Source organism: Chelonia mydas, chromosome 21, assembly GCF_015237465.2.
Source record: "Chelonia mydas isolate rCheMyd1 chromosome 21, rCheMyd1.pri.v2, whole genome shotgun sequence".
NCBI classification, from domain to species: domain Eukaryota; kingdom Metazoa; phylum Chordata; order Testudines; family Cheloniidae; genus Chelonia; species Chelonia mydas.
In genome coordinates, this window is record NC_051261.2 from 14,749,632 (window position 1) to 14,768,575 (window position 18,944).

Here is an 18,944-nt window from a genome sequence, read left to right on the forward strand (position 1 = left end):
ATCGGAGTCTGAGGCGCTGAACCCGAGCGCCCACACGTCTGGGACGGGCTAGGTGCCTTACATCTCCGTCCCGGACTGGCCCAAGAGCAGCTCCTCCGTGATCTTCTCCAGAATGCAGCTGTGCAGAAAAACATACTGGCCCTGGAAGGCAAGGGCAGGTGGTCAGCGCAGAGCGAGCCCACCTGAACCGCGGCACCGCACAGAGCACGGCCTTGTGCAGTGAGTCAGGAGCCCCAGCCAGCCCTGCCGCTGGGTGAGTCAGTCTCCCTCTTTGTCCAGTGGGGCCAGTAACACTGGCCCCCCCGCCCCATCCTGGCCGGGGGGAAGCACTAAGCTTTGTGCCCGGCTCCGGGAGCATCCCGTGTGCCAGTGAGATGATTCGGGTCAAAGAATTCCCTACAAGGGCCCAGCATGGAGTCGAGCAGCAGGAACATGCACGCTGCTCCTGGCCGGCGTTTTCACCGTGCTTCGCGGGATCCCCTCCGGGTTACCCAGCGCCCACAGCCAGCCTTTCTGAGGAGGCTCCCGCAGGCCTGATTAGCCCCTGGCAGCTCGTCCCTGGCTCCTGCTGTGGCTGCATGTCCGGGGGTGCTGCGAGGGTCCGGTGGCTGGGGTGAGCCGACCTCCGGGCTGCAACTCACGGGCGCCCTGTGCAGCTTGTCACGCCCCGGACGTGCACGGGGCAGCGTGGAGCTGCTCACACCTGGGGCCTGCCGAGTTGTTCTGGGATAGGCTCAGGCCAATCTGATTTTGATTACACCCCCCCCCCCCAGCTACCACCCGGGCCCCCCAGCTCATCCTGTCCCTGGGTGCTGGTGGCTACGATGCTTCCCCAGACTGGTGCTCCGGGCCTGCTCCCACTGAATTCCGGGCCCTGAAGAACCGTGTGTTCTTGCTGGCGGTCTGGCTGGGCACACAACTGTTGGGAGACGGCAGGGGAGGGCAGCTCGAACAGGGGCACATCTGAGCCCCGCTCAGGACACGAGTTCGTACGGGGCTGAGCTCAGAGCCGCACTGGGTCAGGGGTCGAGGCAGCACCATCCTGCGGCCGACGGGGGCACAGCTGAGGGATGTCAGGAGCTGGCTGATGTGCAAAGGGGCGGGAGGGCTAGCCGAGCTCTGGGCTCCCTCCCAGGCCCGCTGATTTGGCGGCAGGGCGGAAGGAAGAGGGCCCAGGGCCTCACCAGCGTCTGAATCATCTGGTAGCGGCTCATCCGCATGGTGTAAATGGTATTGAACACGTCCACCGCCTTCTCCTCCTTCAGCTGATGCAGCAGCCTGTCCAAGGCGATGAAGGTGCCGCTGCGGCCCACCCCCGCACTGCAAGAGCACAGACAGCAAGGGGTTAACACGGGCAGGTCTTCCTCCAGCCCTCCGGTTCCACTGCCCCCCAAGCAGGCAGGCACCAGCCCCAATGAGGGGGGAGGAGATGGCCATCAGCCTGAAGGAGCTGTGGGGTTGTGGGGCCGAGGAGCTGTCCCGAGATGGGAGGGGATCTGTGGGGGTTGTGGGGCCCAGGAGCGGTCCTGGGGGGGGGTTGTGGGGCTGGGGAGATGGCCCCAGAGCTGCACCGGAAGGTGGGGAATCATCTCCATAGTCTCCAGCACTCGCAGAGATAGGGCAGGGGCAGCGTCCCTCACTCACTGTCAGCTGGGAGCTGCCTCTCCAGACCAGACCATCCCCAGGGCTCTCACCGCCCCACGGCTCCAGCCCCCACATACAAGGAGGGGCCCAATTTCCCAGGTCATCTCCCAGCTCAGGGAAAGACACCCCTTCTCCAGCAGCCCCCACCTGGCAGAGCTAAGGGAGGCAGGTCCTCACCTGCAGTGCACCAGCGTTGGCCCAGAACCCTTGGCCGTCTGCATGTGCCCTCGTGCCAGGTCCCGGAAGGCCATCAGGGAAGCTGTGGACTCGGGAATGCCGTGGTCGGGCCACGCCGTGTAGTGCAGGTGGGTCACACGTCTCTCCTCCCGTAGGTCCTCCTGTCACAGACGGTGACTCGGCGTTAGTGCGCGGCAAACCCGAGTCTCAGCGGGGCTATTCACGGGGAACGTTCCCAGCCACTTCTGGAGCCCAGGGTCTGTCCACTACAGCTCCCTGAGTGATCTCCAGGGGCCGGAATCAGCTACCAGAACTTGGAGAGACTGATGCTGGGGCTGCATCTCTGGGCAAAGGAGACCCACAGCCAGCCCTGGGCCCTGGGTCTCCAGGATCCCCAGACGCTCCCCGGCCAGCCCTGGGCATCGGTTACGTCGGCACTGAGCAGTCATGCAAACCCGGCGTGGACGAGACACTCACGTCTGAGAGATCAGGTGCCTGACGCTACTGGCCAGAGCCAGGCCCCTGCTCTGTTCTGTTCAGGGCCCTGTCCTGCGGCCATCTCCACGGCATGCGATTGCCTGGGCAGGCTGCACCATGTGGCTCTGCCAACACGCTGCCCCGCAGCAAGGCCAGGCCTGGGGAAGCCTCGTGGGCGGCAGCCTGGATACCAGCTGGTGGGGGCAGGGAGCTGGCTCATCAGAGCGTGCAGTTAGCATAGTGCTGCCTTTGAGGCGATTGAGCATCTGGAAACAAACTCCCCTGGGCGATGCACGGCACCCCCTGATGGGAATGGGGAGGCAGGGCGGGGGTGACGGTGAATGGGAGGGGGATGGCATCCCCGGGAAGCCTTGTGCTGCCCGCCCTGGTAGCTGTGGACTATTGACAATCCTCAAGATGAGACCCGGTGCGGACCGACCCGTTTCACTTGTGGCCTCGTTGGAACCCAGCTGGCCGGAGGCGAAAGGGCAGGCCGCCTCCGGGACACCTCCCCCAGTGAGACACCCCCACGGCAGTGCCCTCGGCGGGGGCCTGCGCCAGGCTCCTCTCGGCCGCTCACTCACGTGCCAGAGCTTGAAGGTGCGCATGGTCCACTCGTCAGCGCTGCTCTGGGAGAGCAGGTCCACGCGGATGTGTCCGTAGGAGACCGGCGACAACTCTGAAGGCCAGTAGTGATCACACAGCACCTGGGGGGAAGGCAGGGCGTGGGGACAGGGAAACCAGCACAGGGAGAGAGACCGGTGCCCACAGAAGACAGCTGCAGCCACTGGAGAGATGGGCCCGGATGAAACTCCCCAGCTCAGCATGGTCCAACTCCAAGCTGGGGCTTTGGGCCACATCTCGCCTTCTGCAGGGGGAGCAGAATCTGGGCATCGAGACAAATGCGGCATGGGCTAGTGGTTTGGCGTCTGCTCCCCACTGCGTGTCTTTAGGCAGCTCACATCCCCTCTCGGTGCCTCAGTTTCCTCTTTGGTAGGACGGGGCTAGGGCCAGTGTCCTCCTTGCCGAGGGGCCGTGTGGGTTCATTAGTGCCCATGCTCAGTGCTTGTCTCACAGCTAAGTTATTGTCTGCACTTAGATATTAGAGTAACGGGCACTCTAGAAATACCTAGTGGAGACAGACGTCGCCTGGCCGGGTGACCACACATCCAGCAGTGCCAGTGCCCCTTCACCCTGTCCTACAGGCCTCCCGCTATTACGTTGCGGGGCCCAGCATGGCTGCATGAATGGAGCAGCATTTGCATCTGGCTGTGGGTCAGGCCCCTCCTCGCACCAGCAGTGCGCGCCCAGCACCAGCCCTACCCGTCCGTTCTCCATGCCCACTGTCAGCATGATGATGTTGCAGATGCTCTGCTCCCAGACCAGCCTCCAGAAATCCTCAATGGTTTTCTTCAGCGGCCCCTGGGTGACAACGAACTCCTGTGGGGAGGTGTAGCCCTGGGGCAGAGATCAGAGAGTCAGAGTCAGCCCGGGCCAGAAGCTGTGAGACCCTGGATTTGGGGATGAGTAGATGACCTACTGGGTCCCTCCAGGAGAGAGCCAGGTGCCCGTTGACCTCAGCATTGCTGCCAGGATGGGCACACTCCCTGGGCAGCAGGTGGCAGCTGGGGGCTATTATAGGATGCCCTGGAAGAGTGTGTTTCCCTCTCTCTGGCATGAGAGAGATTGGACCCCCCTCAAATCCCCACAGGGCGACACTGCGAGGAGAAGCATCTGACCCCAGACTGCTGCTGGCCGCTGCTGGACAGCAGAGACGACTAGATGGACTCTGGTTCTGATCCAGTCTGGCCATTCCTGTTTACTGCCTTTGACACACTCATGCAACACGCGTACATGTGCACACACACTCCCAGGCATGCTGGGTGCCCCCTGTCCGTTACCTGGGGAAGTCCCCTGGACGGAGGCTGGGGGACCAGGTCCAGCATCAGTCAAGTGCAGCTGTACAGATTCGGAGGAGAAAGAGGAGACAGACAGATCAGGCAGTGAATCCAGATAGGCTGAGAGTGAGAGTGTCCTCAATCGGCAGAGCAGCAGCTGTGATCACTCCCCCATGCACACAAGCAGGGGCACACACACAAACACACACTTCACAGACCCCAGGCCACAGCCAGCCTGGCTGCGCCAGTCCCCCGTCTCCAACACCTTCCACCTGTGCCTGCTCCAATGCCATCTGCCAGCCAGCCCCAGATGTTAATGGGACCGAGCCCCTCCTGTGACCGAGCCCCCTGCATGTGCCAGCTATGCCCCCCTCGTGTGCGGGGATTCCTCGGGGGCTGTGGTGGGGGAGGCGAGCAGGCACTCACGGGGATGTAGTTAGCGTTGATGTAGTCGGAGTGGGGCTCCTGCCCCAGCTGGCTCAGCCTGACTCTTGAGTGGTCGTCTGCAAGAAACCAAAGCAGCGATCACGCCGTGCGCTGCACCTCGCCGAGCCAGACCCCAGTCCTCAGGGGAGCCCGGCTCAGGGGCAGCATGCTCTGCTTCCTTCTCAGGTCCTCCCCCTTCTCCAGCTGGGCGCAAGGAGGTCAGAAGGAGACCAGGGCCCTTCGGCCTACACCCCTTGCCCCACCCAGGAAGGTCTGCCAGGCCTGTGGGTTGGGTTAGGCCCTTCCCACCCAGGTCCCTTGGCCTGTCCTTCAAAGCTCAACTGTATTTTGGAGAACGCAGGTCACACTAGCAAGTGGGAGGGCTGGCCCAGGCTAGGATCCTGGGGCCGGCCCCACCTCTTTCCCGTCCAGGCAGCACGCTCAGACGCCCGCTCCGTGCCTGGTGTGAGATGGTCAGTGCTGCTGAGACGCTGGGGAGGGGCCATCACATCTTTCAAGAGGCAAATCATGCCTGGGGAGGAGGAGGAGGAGGAGGAGGAGTACCACCTCCATGGGGCTGTTCTGGTTCCTGGGCCTGAAAGGGGACGCCCCAGGGGTTGCTGCATCTCACCGACTCACAGGGAAGGTGGGCTCATGCGTAATGTTCAGCTGTCGCAGTGACGGAGCCAGTGTGGGGCGGTGCACTCCGCAGTGCCCAACGAGCTCGGGACGAGCTCCTGGCCTGACCCAGCCTCTCCCAGCTCTGTGCACCTGTGACCCAAGAACCCCTCAACGCCCACTAGCAAGGGGGCTACTGGACTGTCCTGATTCTCCTGTGGACCTTCTGGTCATGTGAAGATTTAAATGAAAGCCAGCGTGACACTGGTCATTGTTACTGCTGTGAAATGTATGGCCAGATACTAGGGAAGGACTTATGTACGTCTACTGCGCATATGTTCTTAGAGTCGGTATCACAGCAGAGGTGGAGAACCGGGTGTCCTGTCAGACACGGGATGTTTAGTCTCCTGCCCCTCTGTTGAAATGTAAATGAAGTATTGTCTCATTCACAATGGGTCCCCCATCACCTGTCTAAGCTGAATGCAGATGAAGGATTGCCCGAATGTCAGAAAGCAACTACCAGGTAGAGAAACACAGCAGGGAAAGAGAACTTTATCTGGAGATACACTTCAAAGGTTCGCGGGACTCTTTTTGGGGAACAAAGAAGACACCCCATCATCCTGCCCCGAGGACATAAACGGGCAGCACGTTTACATTCATGAAAACGGGATCACAACCAGCCTGGATTGAAGACGCTTGCAGAAGGCTTGGGGTGAGACACACTTCATCAGACAGGAGGTGAGTCTGTTAATTAAGTTTAAGTCGCTAGAAAGGGTGTGATGATTTTGTTTTATATGTCACCTTTTGTTTCCCTTATCGTTACTCACGATCCCTTGAATCTTGAGATACACTGCTAGTGAAATCAAGGATACGTGTATTACCAGTGCTGTGATACTGAGCAAGGTGCTGATCCTGCCTTGAATCGGACAAGCTGGTGTGTGCATTGTTCCCTTGGGGACAGCAGGCCTGGTGATGCTGTGAGTGTTCAGTGGATAAAGGCTGAGCAGTACAGGGGAACGTTTCAAAGGGGCCCGGAGACTGGGGTGCACCTGTTGTTAACCTGCAAGGCGGAGTCAGGGCTGGCAGAGCCCAGAGGAGAGGGCTTGGGTGGTGCCAGGGAGCTTACACCCGGTTAAGCCCAAACAAGACTCCCTCATACTGGAAGCAGGGGGTAACAAGGGGACTCACGGTCCTGGGCACCCCGAGAAATGTCACAACACCCCTCTCTCCTCCTCTCCCCTGGCACACCGGGGTGTGTGTGTCAGTGCTAATGACATGCACACAAGGTGAGATGGGAGCTGGCCCTGGCCTGGGGGTCTTCTCAGCCTCCCATGGGGCAGTATGCCTCAAAGGGCGGGATTCTGCCCTGAGCTCCCCCCGCCCCCTCCAGGAATAGTACAGGGACAACACAAGTGGTGGGAGGCTGGAGGGGTCAGGGAGCAGCCCCCTGTTGCTCGCAGCGCCCTCTGCTGGCAGATGCACAGACCAGGGAGTTGTCCTTATGCTGTGGCCAAAACTTGGGGGTCATTGGAAGGAGGAGGGGACTAAGGAGGGGGGCCATTCAAGTTTAAAGGATCAGTGAGATCTGAGGTGGGATGGGAGACCCAGCCCTGCTCAGGCTCACCAGGCCACCTCAGGAATAACTGTGGGCAGGCTGTCAGTGATCGGTAATTGTGGGTGCCCCACCAGAGAGGCCGTAACCGGGCCTGATTCTGAGAGGCTGAGCACCCACAGCGCCAGCAAACCAAAGGGATCTGCAGGGGCTCAACACTTCTGAAAACCAGGGCCTGGGTGTATCAAACTGGCACGCAAAATTATAATCCCTATCTTTTATATAGCGCCTTTTCACCCGCACCACTCGCCATCCTTATCCCCAATTTACAGATGGGGAAACTGAGGCACAGGAGATGACGTGAACCTGCTCTATCCAATAGGCCATGCTGCCTCCCACATTGGCCACTCTGGAAATCAGAGTAGCAGCCGTGTTAGTCTGTATTCGCAAAAAGAAAAGGAGGACTTGTGGCACCTTAGAGACGAACCAATTTATTTGAGCATAAGCTTTTGTGAGCTACAGCTCCGATGCATCCGATGAAGTGAGCTCACGAAAGCTTATGCTCAAATAAACTGGTTAGTCTCTAAGGTGCCACAAGTCCTCCTTTTCTTTTCACTCTGGAAATGTCTCCTGAAGCTTTCTGTGCCTTGGTGTCCCTGGGTGTGGCAAGGAGATGGTAACCCCCGTGCAGCTGGGGTGGGGGCTTGGTTAGTGTCCCCCCAAGATCCTGGGATGGAAGGTGCCAGGGAAGGGCAGAAGGGGAGGGAGGGAGACATAGGGGCTGAGCCCCTGAACTTACAGGGCAGCACGTGGGGGTATCTATTCTTGGACACGTTGGCTGGAAGTTCCGCTTCCACCTTAGGCTGCTCCTTCCCTATCTCCTTCAGCTCCTGCAGGGCACAAGGATAAACCCAGTGATGCCTCTCTGGGACAGATGGGCTGGGGTGGAGAGGGCCAGCCAGGAGGCCGCCCAGCAAGAGCCTCCGCAGCCCCAGCTTGCCACACACAACCAATGGGTCTCCATGGCGTTTGGAGAGGCAGAGCTTGTTTGGTCTCCTGGGGCCACATTTGGCTTTCACAGCAACATGGATCACGAACAGCCTGATGGAGACTCCCCAGGGTACAGCCCGGGAGCGGCAGGGGAGAGCTTGGCCACTCAGGAGGGTTCAGCATCAAATCCCCCAGCTCCTGGGACTCCCGAGGGCAGCCGTGGGCAGACCTTCCCTTAAAAGCGCCCCAGCACCTGTGACTTTGTGCGCCAGGCTCGGGGGCAACGGAGGTGACACCGGTAACAGCGGCCGGGTAGACACGGCCGCACAAGCTGGTGACCCGAGTGTACGCCCCCGGTCCCCAGCAGGCTTGTTCTCCGGTCGCCAGACCGGGCCACCAGGACTTCACGACTATTGTTACCTGCACTAGCTAGCCTGGAGCTGGGGCGGGCATGCCACGCCACGTTGCCATCAGACCTCCACTGGCTAGCTGCTTTTTCTGCTACGTCCCCTCCCCACCCCCTTCGATGGGCAATGGTACCCAGCGAATGCAAAACCGCTCGGTTATTTCCCCAACCCCCATGTGACGCTGAGGGCACATCTCCACTGTCGCCGTCCCCAGGAGCACGCTCTCCTTGCACCCGATGCTCACCTCAAAGTCCTGGAAGAAGCCCTGGTTGGCATTTGCCGTCTTCGCCTCGTAATACTGCTTGAAGCTCTGGATGGGGATCGGCCGGTGGACATTCCTGCAGGAGATATAATTGTGCCCTTGGCGATGGGGGACAGGCAGTGCAGGGGTTTACTACCACACTGCCCCGGAGAGTCCTATGGCCTGGGTTATGCAGATGATCTGGCCTTGGAATCTATGAACCCCAAACCTAATGACCTGTGACACCTCGGTCCCCTGTGCCGTCTTGCACTGGGACATCCACAGAGCGATGGCACTCGGCCTGTCCCACCTCCTGTGGCAAGGGTTCCTCCCAGCCCCTTTGGCTGCAGGCCTGTAAGGACGTTTGCACTCTCAGCTAACGGGGTTTCTCCTCTTTTCGCCCAAGCACTAGCATAGCGTCCCCAGCCCATGGAGGGGCCTGGCCTTCGCTCTGTGTCGGTGCGCTGGTTACTTAGCACTGGATGCATTTCAGGGTGCTGAAGGCTGTGACAGGCCTTTGGAACATGGGAATCTGCCCAGAGGGGAGCTAGGAGCTGCCAGTGACCTAGATAACGAAGGGTTAGCAGGTGAGTGGCATGGCAACTGCTGGCACTTTAAAAAGAGACCCGATGGACCAGATTGGCAGGAGCAGCCTACAGCCATGCTCCCTTTGTGGCTCGTCGTGGAGAGCTGGCTTGTGGGTAGGCAAGGAGACAGCCTGAGTCCCCGACACCCGCCCGTCCCTGCCAGGAGCAGCATGCTCACCTCAAGCTGTACGTGGCCATTTCTTGCGATAAGTTACTCTTCTTGGTTCTGAAAGGAAAGCATAGGGGATGTCACCCGTCCTGGCAGCACCGTGGCTGGGGCCAAGCGCCCTGTTTAGCAGCGGGGAGGTTCTGCGAGAGGGCATGCCTCCCTCCCGCTTACACAGATGACTCGGGGAACTTTTCAGTGTGGATTCCCCATCACACCCAACAGCTCACACTTGCTATGCTGGACCTGGCCCACCCTTTCCGATACACATCTGCTGTCGGTCAGCTCCTTGTTCAGTGAAAGCCAATCGCATTGTCTTTGCTGTCAGCGGCTACCACTTCCCAGGCCCATCCTGGATCTCATCCCTTGGGAGACGGACCTCCTTTACCTTTTCGTTCGGACCCGCTTCCAGTAGACCCAGCTGAAAATCACTGCAAATGTCAGGAGTAAGCCCGCGACAATTCCAGCCACGACTGGCACTGTAACAGGACTGGGGTCTGCGCCAGCTCCAGCCGCTGAAGACAAAGACCGTGGGGATTCTTTGCATTTGTACTGTGCATTCCAAAAGATCCCGCCGTGCTCCGCAAACTGACCCAGACATGCCCGCTGCAAGTCACCCACCCCTGCTTCACAACCAGGATCACCGGACATTGGGATCACAAGGGAAGGAGGACCAAGCGGTTAGGGCACTCACTGAAGACTTGGCAGACCTGGGTTCAAGTCCTCGCCCTGCCACTGACTTCCTGTGCAGCCTGGGGCAAATCCCTTAGCTGCTCTGTGCCTCAGTTTCCCATGTGTATAATGGGGTTGATTGCTCTGCCCTGCCTTGCCTTACAAGGTCAATACAGTAAAGGCTGTGAAGCGCTTTGAGATCCATGGATGAAAAGCGAGTGCTTGGTATCATTATTAAACATAATCTACACTTTCTGAGATTTTCTGCCCTGCCATTATTGGCAATTAAGGAACTCTCCTAGCAGAGACAGCTAGGGGGATAGCTAGTAACACCACCGCTGATGCAGCATGAGGAATCGCCTTACCCGAAAACGCTGTGAAGGACACAGAAGGATCCACCAGGTTGTATTTGGTGAAAGCAGCAATGCTGAACCTATGGCAAAGCCAAGAGCAGAGGTTAGTCCCAGACGCTCAGAGGAAACAGGATTGGCCTGACCCTGCCACTGGATTTCCAGCCCCATACAGAAAGAACGTGGTGCTGGGGAAATGGAGACCAGCAATGAGATGGTGCCTGTCTGGGCCAGCCGGGGAGATGGGTGCCAGGAAGGCAACATGAGAGCTGGTTTGTGATATTTTCCTATTGGGAAAGTCTGATTTTCCTACAGGGAATTTTGAAATGTGGGAGGGTGGGGAAGGTTTCCAGACATTCGTACATTTCCCAGTCTTTTCCTCGGACCACCGCCCAGTGCAGCCACCTTGGTCCCACTGAGGCCCCCTGGCGTAGGTGTTTGGGGTGCGAGGGAGCTGCAGCCCTGTTCTCACCACATAGCCGTGCTCCCTTTCCCCTTCCAGCCCTCCTTGTCTGCCAGCATCTGCCAGAGCAGGGGTCCCCTCCTGTGCTCACCTGTACTGAGTGTTTGCCTTCAGCTTCCCATTGCAGATCTCCCGGGACTGGCCACACTCGTCTGTTCCCACTGGCACTGACAAGGTTTGAGGAGTGCTCCTCTGGTCCGCATGGAAGGGATTGGGGAACAGCACAGCCACGTAGGAGTCCTCCTGTCCGTAATAGTGATCATACCAGGTGCTGGACACGATTTCCTGGGTGGGCCTCGACACTGGAGTTAAAGACACAAGCGTATCAGCAGCAGCCCCCGCGCCTCGGCAGGGAACTGTGCGCCCTGGGTCTCAGCGGAGCCGGCGCGGGCGACAGGCAGGCACTCACGCGACTCGTTGCTGGTGACGATGACGGCGTAGTACTCGATCCGGCCGTTCTCCTCGCTGAACGTGTCGGGGGAGATGAGCACTCTGGAGCCAGGCTCGACCCGCGGGACGTCTGCTCGTACTGGCGGAGGCAGGACTGAAATGGAAACGCGGCCGGCCCAGGGGGGTTAGGGCTGGAGCTTGGCTCGGTCCTGAGCAAGTTGCACCCCACAGCCCCAGTGCAGCAGTTTCGCTACAAACCAGTCCCAAGCCCCAGCCTCCTCTCCGCATTCAGGGGCTCTGATCTCTGGACTAGGGCCCGCTAGCTAACCAGTAAACCCGACCTGGCAGCTCTTCCTGGGGGCCGTGGAGAGAGAACAGGCCAGGCGGAGACCTACCCTCTGCTGACGTGTTGCACACCAGAGTCACGGCCCGGCTCCTCAGCCCATTCCTGCCCACTGTGCTCAGGCTGATTCGGTATGAAGAGTCTGGCTCCAAACCCCACAGGCTGGCCTCGCTCCCAGGAGCGATCACCCGAGCCTCAGCCTGGGGGGGCCCCCCGGACAGCCTCTCTGCTGCCAGCTCACAGGCCTCCACGTCTCCAGCGGGGAACGTCCAGTTCAGGGAAAAGCCCTTTGAGTCAGGCTGGCACCGCAGATCTTCCACTGGGTCAGGCGCTGAGAAAGGAGACACGCTGAGCTAGGCAGACCCCACACGGGGTCCCCGAACCAGGCCGTGTGCCCCACAGCAGTTCCATGCCTGCATGGTGCAAAGGCACAAAGCTGGATACCTGGGCCTTGGGACCCCCGGCTTGGTGGCCTAGGGCTGGAGTGGGTTGGCTAGGGCCTCTGCAAGAGGGATGGTGAGGTTGGACCGGGATAGGGGGCCACAAGGGAGGCCAGGGCCTGCAGGGGAGGGACATGCACAGGAGGACCAGGCTAAGGAAGACTCTCTGTGGAATCCGGTTTATTTCACAGGATGCCAGGCCACTGTCTGGCTCCGTGGGGGCATCTCCCTCCAGTCACTAGCTCACCCCCCTCCCTGCCCTACACACACCCGCTGCGCGTTCCACCCCCTGCAGCCTCCCGCCCAGCGCAGGCCCACACCCACCTACTGGCACCACTAAGATGCCCGAGCTGCTCCAGTAAGGCCCAGCCACGCAGCTCAGGGAAACTGAGTAATTTCTGCCTGGGACCAGCCCCTGGAAGAAGTGCTGGACTTGCCCCCCGGCCAGGGTGTGCCTCCGTGGTAGTGTGTTGTTCCCGGGATCCCGCAGCCACAGCTGGCAGTAATCCTGCTGGCTGGAGACGTGCCCCCAGGACACGGCCAGCACTCTGCGGCTCTCCCCAGTCACCGCAGAGAGATTCACTGGAACCAGAGGGGCTACGTTATAAAAACAATCCAAGGGAGAGAGAGTCATTTCCTGAGTCTGCCACATCGACCCCTACCCCATCCCGGAGACAATCCCTGTATTCTCACGTCCCACGTTACAGACTCAGATTGCCTGCGGGGACATTTCTGGACTCGTCTCTTTCATTAGTTTCCTAACTATTTCAGATTTTCCCTATGAGATTATTTTCCTACCAGGAAGCGTCACCCTTTAAACGCTCATCTCGGCTGAAACACCCAGCTCCCCTCACCACCCTGAGCCGGAACAAAGGCAACACGGATAAGCAATTAGCCCCAGCTACATTTGCAAGCAGTATGACCTCCCAAGACGGTGAACGTCCAGGAGCCAAGAAAGCTGAAGTGCTTTGAGAAGGGTGATGCTCCCCCGTCAGCCTTCGGAAGACGTAATGGGCTTAGTACAAGAAATCAGGGGCTTAATCTGCAGCCAAGGAGACTGAGGTTAGATATTAGGGAAAACTGTCTCACTCTAAGGGGAGTTAAGCTCTGGAACAAGCTCCCAAGGGAGGCTGTGGAATCCCCGTCACTGGAGGTTTTTAAGACCAGGCTGGACAAACCTACCAGGGATGACCTAGGTTTACCTGGCCCGGACTCAGTGCAGGGGGCTGGACTTGATGCCTTCTTCTGTGGTTTTGTGGCTGGAAGCCAAAGGATAAAAGGTCCATCTATCCAGCCGCTGGGAGGTATAATTCCCATGCAGGTAGACGTACACCCTCCAGCTCTGCTCAGGCTAGTGTACTAATAGCAGTGTGCTGTGATATAATCCCCACGCCCCCCGGGGACGTACTCAGGCCGCTAGCCAGAGCCCCCGGCTGGGCCACCATGGCCATGCTGCTGTTTGTGGCACACTGGCTCCTGCCGAGCTCGTGCATGTCCGCTTAGGGGCTTTTGAAGGTGCTCAAATCTAGGCTCGGGCACCTAACATTCAGCTACTCTGCTGCATAGACGGGCCCTGGCTGCAGGAAAAAGCTCTGGGAATGCCCTGAAAGCTGAACCCGCTGTCCGCCGACGCCATGTTTCGTTTTGACGTGACAAAGATTTGATGCCCCAGATTGGAAAGATTGGAACAAAGATACAGTTTGAGCCCCGGGGGCTCCCATCCCTGCTGGAGTCTCGCTAAGTTCTTGGCCTCGACGACACCTTGCAGGCGTGTGCTCGGGGTCTCTGGCGGAAACCGCCAGTGCCTGGCTGGGGAGGAGCAATGGCTTTGGGGCGGCGCTGTCATGATTAAAAGCACTCGCTGCAGATGGTGCAAGGCCCTGAGAGCAAAGGACGCTGGGAACCCAGAATGCCTGGCCAAAGAGAGCAATCCCAGGCTGCAGGCTCTCCTCTGGCTGCTCCCTAGCCAGGACTTTGGGGTCCTCAGGAGCCACCGGCTCCCCCTCAGCTTCCTAAATCAGAGCCCAAACCCACTTCCTCCAGGGAGCCTGCAGCCCACAAGCTGTCACCCAGCAGCACTAGCTACTCTCCCTCCAGGCCACTGCTCTGGCCGCTGTCCGGCCGTATCCCAGGCCACCCCAGCGCCCGCACTGCGAGCGCCAAGTGTGCACAGCCCCACCCAGCTCGGCAGATAGCCCACTCTATCTCACGCGCCGGGCAAAGGCGCTGGGACTCCCACCACTCACTCGTCCAGTCGCTGATGTTCCCGGCGGACGTCCGGTAGGGCCCAGCCGCGGAGGCCACCTCCAGCAAATACTTGTGTCCCGGAGCCAGGCCTGAGAAGGTGAACTTGTGGACGCCCTTCCCAAGAGAGGCATTTGCTGCCACCGTGCCCGCTCGCGCGTGGTACAGGGTCAGCGCATAGCCGTCTCGCTCCCCGGCGGCTGCTCCCCAGGACGCGCTCAGCCTGTCAGGGCGCCCCTGGTTTGTCAGGTACACATTAGAGGGTGCCAAAGGGCCTGGGGAAACACCAGGAGACACAATGAAAGCCACAAGCACTAGCAGGGGTTCGTCAGCCACCCATGCCTGGCTCTGTCGTCATTCGCTAACTGCACATGGCTTTAACTGCCTTCTTCACTCATGGGTGGAGGCGACATGTTCCCAGCTCAGGTATAGGGCAGAGGATTCCCATTTCCTTTCCCCCACCAGCCCAAGTGCAATTGATTCTGAGATCAGGTCCATGCAGTGATCCCTGCAGAGACATGATGCGGCCACGTCCCACGGGGGACATGCACAGGCAGCCCTGACCCTTCCCAGATGTGTTTGTACCAACGGGGAAGAGTTTACAGCTGCTCACAGCTGTCTCAGTACAGCGATAGATTGTGCCCTTCAGCACCAGCCTGTGTCGGGGACAGGGGATGCTGCGCCAAGATCCCCAGGAAAAGATTGTGCCCCACTTACAACCCCTCCCACCCCTTTTGCAGCAGAGAGTACTCTGCTGCAGCCCTTCTCAGGATGCAACATGCTCCCCCCCCCACCGCCCACCACTGCTGGGGAGGCAGCCCCAGTCCATCCCTGCCCACGCCCCACGTGCTCCCAGACAGCAGTAATGGGTGCCCCGCAAGACTGGAGCTCAGCCCAAGAGGGTTTAACACAGCTGTACTGGGGAGCGTGCCGTGGGGTTCACTCCCCCTTACCACTCTGTGCTGTTAGATCTGGCCAGGTGTAGCCCAGGGCATCTGAGCTTCTCTGTCAAACTGAGGCCAAACTGGCAGCAAAATCCCCAGGGAGCCTCCTGCACCAAGAAATCAGCTACATGCCCGGCTCTGCGAGCAGGTGCCAGTGCCACCTCGCACCAGCCCAAAGAGCCTCGCGCACCGGATCCCGGGGCCTGCTACTGTGACTTCAAATCACAGCTCAGCATCACCAGGGCTCTGTCATGGCAGGCAACAGCGCAGTCTCTAAAGCAGAGCGGGGCGCGGAAACAGGCCAGGGGGAGGGCACGCCTGGGTGCGCTCTGGGTGCCCGAGACGGCGCCGCCTGGCAGAGGGGACGCAGGACGCAGCAGGCTGGCAGGGACGAGGGGAGCTGACAGTGTGTGTCTGTCGCCAGGTGTAATTCTGTTAATGGTTTGGGGTCTCAAGCTGCTTTTTAGAGGATTATGGGTAAAATGTTCATAAACACCCAGGGGACTTAGGAGCCTAAGACCCAGTGACTCTTCCTGAGTCTTGGGCCCCTCAGGCACATCTGACCCTAAATCTCTCCCGCTCCCCTCTCAGCACATTTGGAAATGGCCACAGTTCTATTAGCAAGGGCCAGATCCTTCCCAACGCAGGTCAACTCAAAGATGGGCCAACGGGAATCGGGCAGGGTCTCACATCCACTGTGTCTCAAGGAATCCCAGTTAGATTAGCTCAGTTTATACATATAAAGATGCTTTTCTCTAACGGCCAGCCCATCACACTCAGCCTGGGAGCTGAAAGTCAAGCCGGCCTCTTTCCTCCATGCACATCATCCTCAGGAACTCGGACCCAGGTGAGGAAGTTATAGGTGTAACCTGCAACGGAGACAAAATCCTGTACACTCATCAACTGGCTCCTGGTTACTGGGGAGGAGGCATGAGATGGAAAGAACCCAGCTTGACTCTGAGATCCCAGGTGGAGTGGGCAGGGCTGGCTGTTAGGAGAAAACAAAAACCATTTGCTTGTGAAACTGAGTGGATCTGATACAGAAATCAGTGACAGACGATTACTCCAGGGCTCATCTTACAGAATCGATTTCCAGAGTAGACACAGGTTCAACCCATCATGGCCACTGAGTATGAAGTCATACCCCAATCCTCCAGGGGGGCAGGTCTCAGCTTACTCGGCCTGAATTCGTGGAGCAGATGCTCCCTGGTTCTAGGTTCACCTCTGGATCCCACATAGCCACAGAGCCAAAACGCATACTGTTGTGGTGACAGGTCACAGGATCCAGAGGGAACTGGGAACTCACTGATCAATGCCAGAGACCATCTCTGGGATTCACAGCTGGGAAGGGCGGACCAGTTCTGCTCGGCTCCCAGGGCTGTGAACTCACAGACACAGCTGCTGGGGAACCCGTATAAGGCTCCGATTGGCTCATTATGAAAATCCTGCTACTCACATGTCCAGTCGCTGATGTTCTCTGCAGACATCCTGTAGGGCCCAGCCGTTGAAGCCAGCTCCAGCAGGTACTGGCTTCCTGGGGCCAGGTTCACGAAGGTGAAATTGTGGGTGTCTTTCCCAACAGAGGCCCTCACTGTCACGGCACCCGATCCCGCATGGTACAGGGTCAGCGTGTAGCCATCCCGGCCCCCTGCCGCAGCTCCCCAGGACGCACTCAGCCTGTCGGGGTGCCCCTGATTCATCAGGGAGATATTAGGGGGTACCAGAGGATCTGGGGAAACACCAGATCTTATATCACAAACGGGGCAGAGCGGGTGGGATCCTCAGCATGACAGGCACTGCACTGAGGGGTATGTGCATCCTGAGGTTAAGGGGGGGCCTTGCTGCCACACACCTCTCCCCCCACTCCCCTATCTGGGCCCCATGCACTGCTGCTACTTTGCCATCTGCCCCTGTTGTGACAGCCTGTGACCCACGAACTTCTGAACGCCAGCTGGCAAGAGGGTTACAGGAATCTCCTGATTCTGGTCTGTATTTCTGGTTCCCCAAAGACTGTCAGGTGAAGTTTGAAATGAAAGCCAGTGTCACTCTGCTCACCAACATCGCTGTGAAAGGTCAGCACAGATGCTACCTGAGGAGTTATGTATACACTGGAAATCTGCTCTGAAACGCTGGATCAAGGGATTAGTCACCAGCAAAGAAGGAAACCCGGCTGAGAAGTGTTTCTCTCTCTCTGTCGCAATGTGAATCAAGCCCCCTAAGCTAACACAGCCGACGCCCATTTATATACAAAGTCAAATGTTAAACAAAGAGCTGTGAAATCACCAGGAAAGGAGTACAGGGGAAAACAAGCCACCGGGGAGTTCTCCTGCCTGGGAGCAAAGACAATGAACGGGGCGGGGCGGGGGCAAAGATAACACCCGGGCAACCTTCACTGAAGAACAGAAAGGACAGTGCTTTTCACTCCCCGAACGCAGGTCTCAGGCGGTCCTGGCTGGAAAGGCAGGAGAGAGCTTTGGGTGAGATAAAACGTCGTTAGAGTGGAGGTTACCTTGGTAGTTAAGTTTAGTCTCGAGAAAGCATGTTCCGATTTTGTTTGCTACGTAACCACTCATTTCCCATATCCTCACTCACTAGACCTTGAACCTTGAGTCTCTGATCATCTGCTTAGGCTATGTACACACTACGTCTCAGCACGTGTGTGAGCAGGCAGGTGTCCATGGGTGCGCGTCTGCGTCAGTGGGCGTGTGTGATCGGGCACGTCGGTGTGGGCACGTTCTGTCCATGTGTGAGTGAGAGTGCATCTTTCTGTGTCCTTGGGCACGTGGGTGTGTATATAGGGTGCGTGTCTGTGTGAGTGTTGTGACGAAGTGAAGCAGCAGGGAGGGGGGAGTGTTGACCTGGGAATGTGCCCTGGGGACGGGAGACCTGAGAGCCTGTCACCTGAGCCAGGAGGGGGAGGGGGAGGTAACACCTCTGCCCAGGAATGTGGACGGAGGCTGCAGCAGGGAACCTGCTCGGTGGGTTTGGTTTCAGGTTGGGGCTGGGTGGAGGAACACAGGGAACCCCAGGGCTGGGGTCTAAGCTCCCTGCTCCCCCAGAAGGACTTGACTGAGGGGTCCTGGGTGTACCCACAAGCTCTGTTTTGGACTGTGTTCCTGTTGTCCAATAAACCTTCTGTTTTACTGGCTGGCTGAGAGTCTCAGTGAATCCCAGGAAGAGGGGTGCAGGGCCTGGACTCCCCCACACTCCGTGACAACTGGTGGCAGCGGTGGGATCTACTGCACCCCGTGAACGGCGCTTCCTGCAGTAAGTGACTGGGGAACAGTAAAACGAAGGGGGATTGACGGGGACCAGGTGTGCTGAAGATTCAGAGAGAGACGGTTTCAGGGGGCGGTTAACCCCTGGGAGTGTGTGACCAGAGAGAAGGACTTTTGCAGTAACAGGGTCCCCCGGGGGATTGCAGCTAGCGGTCCCAGGGGCGGAGGAGTCTGCAGCTCGACCCTGGCAAAGAGGTGGTGACCTCAAGAAGGACTGGCACACTAGGGGCTTTTCCTGGAAACCGTGGACAGCTGCCCGGCCTGCGAGTGGCCAGCAGGGAGATGTACGCTAAACGCCTTAAGAGCGACCTGGTGGAGCTGTGCAGGCAGAGGGGGCTGCGCATCGGGAGGTCCACCAAGGAACAGCTGATTGCCCAGCTGGAGGAGAGGGATCGCTTGGATGACCCGATCCCTGTCCCTGAGGGAAGCCACCCGGGGGACGCAGCGTGGGCCCTGGGGCCTGACCAGGCTGGGAGGGGTCAGACTGCTGCCCAGGACATCCCGAGACCCTCCCTACCTATGCCTGGGGGAGGGGTTGGGGGAAGCCCAGCGAATACCGAGGGCACCCTGACCCCAGCAGTCAGCAGGGGATCCTCCCGGCGGAGCTCCCCGTCCCTGGAGCGGATGCGGCTGGAAT

General features: G+C 59.0%; 1 protein-coding gene across 4 annotated transcripts in view; it reads right to left on the reverse strand.

Annotated features, from left to right (window-relative positions):
- Positions 1-18,944, reverse strand: part of LOC102931817 (receptor-type tyrosine-protein phosphatase V) — a 74,447-nt gene that overhangs the window by 11,396 nt on the left and 44,107 nt on the right. For 3 of the 4 annotated variants that reach the window (XR_006286904.1, XM_037885109.2, XM_043533695.1), the window contains 17 exons: positions 16,486-16,758; positions 14,088-14,360; positions 12,166-12,438; positions 11,454-11,732; positions 11,078-11,212; positions 10,760-10,970; positions 10,221-10,288; positions 9,572-9,698; positions 9,196-9,243; positions 8,434-8,527; positions 7,592-7,682; positions 4,623-4,699; positions 3,622-3,756; positions 2,883-3,005; positions 1,822-1,982; positions 1,185-1,320; positions 62-141 (listed from right to left, as the gene is read on the reverse strand). Coding sequence is in view for 3 of the 4 variants with exons in the window: in XM_037885109.2 (XP_037741037.1) it covers positions 62-141; positions 1,185-1,320; positions 1,822-1,982; positions 2,883-3,005; positions 3,622-3,756; positions 4,623-4,699; positions 7,592-7,682; positions 8,434-8,527; positions 9,196-9,243; positions 9,572-9,698; positions 10,221-10,288; positions 10,760-10,970; positions 11,078-11,212; positions 11,454-11,732; positions 12,166-12,438; positions 14,088-14,360; positions 16,486-16,758 (2,584 nt within the window). In the remaining variant the exon portion in view is untranslated. The remainder of the gene's footprint in view (positions 1-61; positions 142-1,184; positions 1,321-1,821; positions 1,983-2,882; positions 3,006-3,621; positions 3,757-4,622; positions 4,700-7,591; positions 7,683-8,433; positions 8,528-9,195; positions 9,244-9,571; positions 9,699-10,220; positions 10,289-10,759; positions 10,971-11,077; positions 11,213-11,453; positions 11,733-12,165; positions 12,439-14,087; positions 14,361-16,485; positions 16,759-18,944) is intronic. The other variant, XM_037885110.2, reaches the window with a different exon arrangement.